Here is a 6000-nt window from a genome sequence, read left to right on the forward strand (position 1 = left end):
GGGCGATGATGGCGGCGCTCTGAGAGATCTGCTGACCGAATTCTCGACCCATCACGGCGATGTCGCTGCCGAAGGTTTTGATCGAGTCGGGTAAATCCTCTTCCGATAATGTCATAGTAAACCTGGGAGGACGTAAGCGGCAGACAGCGTTGACAATTGAATTTCAATTTCTACAGTGCCTAAACGCTTTTGTGGCTCAAGCATTAGTAAGAGGCACTACTAAGAGCGTATGGCTTCCGAATGTAGTTTATTACCTGGGAACCGGGATTGCAGTTTTAAAAGAATAAATCTTTAAGTAGGTGTAATTTTCGAAATTACGTGTATATCGGCACTGCTAGTCCTGTATGCAGCAGTGTATCTGTTGACTGTTGTTAAAGTGCTCTATGAAAACAATGGATCGGTTGCATGTTGTATAATTACAGATAATTATTATCTTATCAACTTTGATAATTCGGGTTCCTAATCAAACAGCGCCAATTGACTGAGACATTCAATATTTTGGTAAGTACAGCGACTACATTACAAGTCTGCAAGATATCATTACGCATAGGTTCTGTGAATTCCAGATACCGTACTCTGCATTGTTACTCATAACGGGTAAGGTAGCAAAAGTAATCGGAGTCGAAGTTTTGAAATCACAAAGGAAGATCCAAAGAAATTCCTACTATTGTCATTTTATTGATATTATCTGTATCCCCAGTATTATTATGGCTAGCCGGAAAACGGAAGGACGAATGAAGCGTAAAGCCCGTTATGGACGAACCGGTCGTACCACGACCAATGTGTTTTCCCAGTTTAAACAAGAACAGATCCAGGAGATGAAGGAAGCCTTTGAAATGATTGACCAAAACCGAGACGGGATCGTCGATAAACAGGATCTCCATGTTATGTTAGCTTCGCTAGGTAAATGCATGTATCTATACACGGTTTTTCAAATCAGGCTTACTAGTAGCTGGAAGAAACGGAAATGTGACTTTGCACAACGCTTTAGTTTATACGATTATCGTCGCAAATCAAGTACGAGAATTACGGGAAAAAACGAATATACTAAAATAAGATTTTGCTATAGGACATGAACCATCAGATAGTCAAATCGAGACAATGTTGGCAGAACTGCCGTGTCCTATGAATTTCACTCTGTTCTTGGCCATGTTCGGTGATCGACTACAAGGAACGGATCCAGAAGACACCATACGCAACGCATTTAGCGCCTTTGATGAGCAAGGCACAGGTTCGTACTCATGTGAACACTAACAGACCGTAATAATCAAAATATTTGTACGATATCAATCATATTATTATTTGACCGAAAGACACAGTACATAATCAAAAATGTCGTCATCAGTATAAGTAAAGGAACTACTATACATGCAATGAGAATTCAAATGTTCGAAAGATAACGCAAACCAAAACCTGGTGTGCTTCAGGCACAATTGACGCCGGTCTGGTGCGCGAAATGCTGACCAGTATGGGTGAACAGCGTCTCACCGATGACGACGTCGATGCCATTTTCCGCGATGTGCCCGGGACCGCAGAAGGTCTCTTCAACTATATGGAGTTCACCAGGACTATCAAATACGGTATTAAAGAGCAATCCGCAGACCAAGGCCGTGTTGAAACACTAACGACGGAACCGGAAATTTTACCCACGATTACGGAACTCTGAGTCTTTAGAAGGGTCAGTTCGACTGTCGCAGCTACACTGCATACATCGGAGAGTTGAAACGTTCATTCTTTTCCGGATAACAATAAGCTGCCACTGATAAACGGTATTTTATATAGCCTAAATCCGTGAGTTTGGCGTTGAATTCAAGTCATAAATCCAGACAGTGATATTAAGTTGTTAAATGTTTATAACGCTTTGTTGATGACCTTTAAAGGAGAAGATCGACCGCAAGAGTGCAATGTGGCTTTCAAGCGATCGTTTGCAGTGCAAGCAGTATTTGGAATACGCTCCACTCGAATCTTTCAATACGGAGTGTTTCTGTAAACTTAGCTGGTATCACTTGCAATACACGCTGATAAGTACTTGTACTGTAATAAATCGCATATATTAAATACTAAAGAGGCATCAAATATTTCAGTTTTACTGTTGAAAAACTGCACCATATGCACGGGGATTGTTTTGCACTCTGCAACAACTTGATGCGTTTACGCTTTAAGTATCCGACTAACCGGGGTAAATGTAAGAATCGCAGAAGTTTGTTACCGGAGCTAATCACTAGAAATTCTACGAAATTAATAAAATTATTTTTTAACGTCAAGGTGACCTTCCAACGCGATACTGCGTATCTTGCCTGGTGACTGGTGTCAAAGCCGACAATTTATTTGACTTTCCTTAATTTGTTATTAAAAACTATGACAATAGAATTAGAACAGAATGATGTAACAGGCAAGCGCGAGGAGATCACGAGTGATGCTTTATTGTACAAATAAAGGAACAATGCTGCGTAATAGCAGGGAATGCAAGACAAAGCACTGATGGCTAAACAAGCAAGTGAATGCTAAGTGGGTTCTTGAGCGTCTGTCAAGGCGTGAAAGAAGCAACTGGCGGCAAGCACGTGCTGTGTGCCATCAGCTGTGTGATGATGCGCAGACTGGACTCAATCCAACGCGAGCGTACGCTGAGTCATACAGCGAGAGAGGGACGAGAGAGCAAGTATGCTCAGTGTGTGCGCCGCATATATCCGCTTCAGCGGATATGAGTGCAGTGCAGCAGCACACGTACGTACAGCGAGAGAGGCGATATGGCAAGCATGAGTGCAGTACGTCCATGGTGGGCCGTATGCACCAGGCGCAGTCATGTGCCTCTGACATGCCTCTGGGCGGGAATCCGAGCTCCTGCGAAGGATGCTCCGACTCGGTACCGCACCAGTACCGCACAACTCTCCAGTCGGACCCAATGTGGGGTCGCTGGTACGCGTCCTCTGGCAGTGGGAGTCCGGTGTCTGGTTGACCGTCCCTTCTTCACTTCCAGACCCATGAGTGGAAGCCACTCACGGCCGAAAAATCCGGAAGCCGCTCGATGTTCGTTGTTGGACCGGTGATGCTTCGGTTGGCTGGCTTCTTGCTTCTGTTGGCAGCGGAGAACAATGTGAAAGAAAATGTAATGAAAGTTTATGCAGCGCGAAAGAAAGTATGAAATAAAGTTTTAATCACAATTCCAGTGAGCAAAAGGGGTTACAAAACAGATCTGTTAAAGAGATCAAACTAGAAAAATACAATTCCGTTTGTTAGGAAAATGCTAAAAAAATGCAAAAATCTGTCCAGGGTCCTATTCCGACTAGGATGACGTCCACGGGGTCTCCTGTCCACTTTCATCCGGTAAGTTGGGTCCGGGGCATCGGTTCCGGGTTACCCGTCGTAACCGGTTAAATTCACCGAGGTCGGATAAGCACGGTTAAACACTTACTTCCGACTCGCTATCCGTCTGTTTGGGATAGAGAGGCACTGTTGCAGAGTGCAAATGCCGAGGCATCCTCTGAATGGGGAATAGGACCGAGGTCGGTTTGACCAAGGTCGGCCTACCGGTAAGTCGACCGGCGGCTGGGGAAATTCGGCTATGTTCCGAATTCTTAAAGTCCAGGTCGGAAAAAGCTGTAAAGTCATGCGGCCTGTGTGGTCGTCATGTACAGCAGTTCCGTTCAAAAGTGGTCGGTTACAACCGTTCAATCTGCTACCACGAGCCTGGTTTGTAGTAATCCGAGTCGAACTGGCTCGAAGGTCCGGTCGGAATTCATGAGTTTCATCGATGGAAGTGTCCAGTCGACTTCCATCCAATCTGTTCCGTTGTTATCCGACCTTCTGTCGAGGTCGGTTATCCTATCCGTCAGTGGTCGACTAGGGTTAACCTGCAATAACATGCCCATGTGGGGCTAAACAAGTTCCTTCCCGTCGAATTCGTCCACCGCAGATATCTGTCGTTCTTCTTCCGTCATGTTGACTGAGTCGCTGATTTCCGACTTGTATTCAGTTGTGGTCGACTTCGGAAGGTCGGATGAACTAAGTCTTCATCCGTTCGAAGGTCGGATTTTTCCGTTAGAGGTCGGTTCTCGACTTCTAAATGCCTTTGCCGACTTGTTGTCGTATCCTTCCAACTTCTGTACGGTCACCTTCCGACCCGGCCTGAGGTCGGATATCCATGTCCAAGTTCGGAGGTCGGCTATTCTGCGATTCTCTCAAGTCGGAAAAACTTTGTGTTTTATCCGACGAAAGGCTAAGTTCTTCCACTAGAGGTCGATTTCGTACTTCTGGTTGATTTTCCGACTTGTTGTCGCTTACTTCCGACCTCCATCTGGTGGTTGTCGACTTCATTTTAGGAGTTCTGTGCGTTCGGCTACAGTTGGCCGGGTCCTGGTGTCAGGACATCCTTCGGTCAGTTCGACTGGCAGAGGGATGTTCGGCAACAACTCCGTTCCTTCTGTGATTTCTGACGTGAACTCCAGGTCGGATCCGAGCTACTGTTGAGGTCGGTCAATCCGAATTGCTTGCTTCTGGGTCGCCCAGTCCTGCGAGGTAAGGTTTTCCTCCGGCATCTGTTGGCCGATTGACTGGCGTTTCATCATGCACTGCGCTCGCTCACAACGCTAAGGGTCTTTGTGGCCCCGGTTGCCGAGCCGAGCTCTTTGGTTTAAACTGCATGCACATGCAAGTCCCTGAGGTCGTCAGATCTGATTCTTCCATTTTGTTTTGTCGCGAACCTGTGACGCCTAGCCGCTTCTGTTGGGGGTAGACGACTCACGTCCACGGGGAGATTTTCTTTTGCCGGTAACGCTGGCCAACTGGCCGTTACTGTTGGCAGATGGTCATCGCTACCGGGGAGTTCTATGCCGCTGACGAAGGCCGACTGATCGTTACTGTTGCGGGCAGGCGGTCGTCGTCATCGGGGTCCGTTGGGGTGCAGGTCGGATGTTCTAATCCGGTCTGCCTAGGATGTTCCATTTGAGACATACAGGTCCTCAATGGAGCTCGTCGGAGAGTTCCATTGAGACAAGGAAGCAGGTCGCGGCGGAGTCGTTGGTACACCAGTATCCAAATCACCGTCGCTGTTCCTCTTCAGGGAATGGCAGCACGTTCAAAGACGCGCGTAGTCGTGGTCACCGGTGAATCGGCTGGTTTACCTGATGTCGTCCGGGGAGACTGCGGTTGATCTCCAGGTACAGAGTCTGTAGGTCTGGATTCAAACGGAGAATCCGGTTAAGTTACCACGTTGCTACTGCCAGCTTCCGTCCATGGTCGACTTCTTGTTGGTCGGCTACCAAATACTCCGTCGATCTGTGATCGTCTAAAGGTAGCGAGTCGTGGTTCTAACGATCTGCGTCGTTACAGGTCGAACAGTTTTCAAAACCGATCTTTGTGATCGGCTTGCACAACCGACCTTTGTGGTCGACTTGCGCAGCGGTGTCCATTATGTCTCCCAGTTATGGGCAAAGTACGAAGTCGACCTTTGTGGTCGGCTCCCGTACCTAGTCAAATCCGAGTCTTCCTGCACTGTTGGCGGCTCGGCCGAGGGATTTCCGCTGTTTACAATGGTGAAGGCTGCTCGGCTACCCGGTTCCGAAGTTGGCCACGGGTGCTTGGCAAACATGGCGTGAAACGCGCGCAGTCACGTGTTTCGCGCCATGTTAGCGTAATCCTCTCGGTTTCTTCTCCGGAGTCGGTTGGCCGGAGTAATTCTCCATGTAACGCGGGTTGGGGCTTCTGTTGGCTCCGATGGTCGCAGAACGTGGTTGGCGATCTGCTTTTGTTAGCAGATGTGGTTACGATCTGTCTTTGCTGCTGGGGAACTGGGGTCGGTTGCCCAGTTCGTTCCAGGGATTCCTTGGGGACGTACCGGTACGGTGAAAGAGCCGAAATACCCGGGTCTAACCACGCGTTTCCGGGTCCAACCAAAGAATCCGGCCGACTTGTGTAGTCGGCTTTCTGGCACAAGTCGTCGTTGACGTCCGCCGCGTACATGGTTGGTCATTTTCCAAGAAAAGAACTGAAGTGTAGTGTCCA

At 47.9% G+C, this 6000-nt stretch overlaps 1 protein-coding gene across 2 annotated transcripts; it reads left to right on the forward strand.

Moving 5' to 3' along the window:
- The first annotated feature begins 520 nt into the window (after positions 1-520).
- Positions 521-2042, forward strand: LOC129584986 (myosin regulatory light chain 12B-like). 2 transcript variants are annotated; one of them, XM_055477457.1, is made up of 4 exons: positions 521-597; positions 701-903; positions 1070-1231; positions 1428-2042. In XM_055477457.1, exons 2-4 carry the CDS (start codon positions 708-710, stop codon positions 1664-1666), a joined length of 597 nt encoding a protein of 198 aa, XP_055333432.1. In that variant the 5' UTR covers positions 521-597; positions 701-707; the 3' UTR covers positions 1667-2042. The 2 variants fall into 2 exon arrangements, with proteins under 2 accessions (XP_055333432.1, XP_055333431.1); XM_055477456.1 differs by having other exon boundaries at positions 529-903.
- Positions 2043-6000: the final 3958 nt, after the last annotated feature.

The sequence above is a fragment of the Paramacrobiotus metropolitanus genome, unplaced genomic scaffold (assembly GCF_019649055.1).
Source record: "Paramacrobiotus metropolitanus isolate TYO unplaced genomic scaffold, Prichtersi_v1.0 Parri_scaffold0000015, whole genome shotgun sequence".
Lineage (NCBI taxonomy): Eukaryota > Metazoa > Tardigrada > Eutardigrada > Parachela > Macrobiotidae > Paramacrobiotus > Paramacrobiotus metropolitanus.

What these genes read in the sequence shown, in the direction of transcription:
- LOC129584986 (XM_055477457.1), top strand. Translation starts at nt 708, where the DNA reads ATGGCTAGCCGGAAAACGGAAGGACGAATGAAGCGTAAAGCCCGTTAT. An exon ending in TGTTATGTTAGCTTCGCTAG is followed by an intron (nt 904 to 1,069) that starts GTAAATGCATGT and finishes ATTTTGCTATAG; the next exon opens with GACATGAACCATCAGATAGT. An exon ending in CTTTGATGAGCAAGGCACAG is followed by an intron (nt 1,232 to 1,427) that starts GTTCGTACTCAT and finishes GGTGTGCTTCAG; the next exon opens with GCACAATTGACGCCGGTCTG.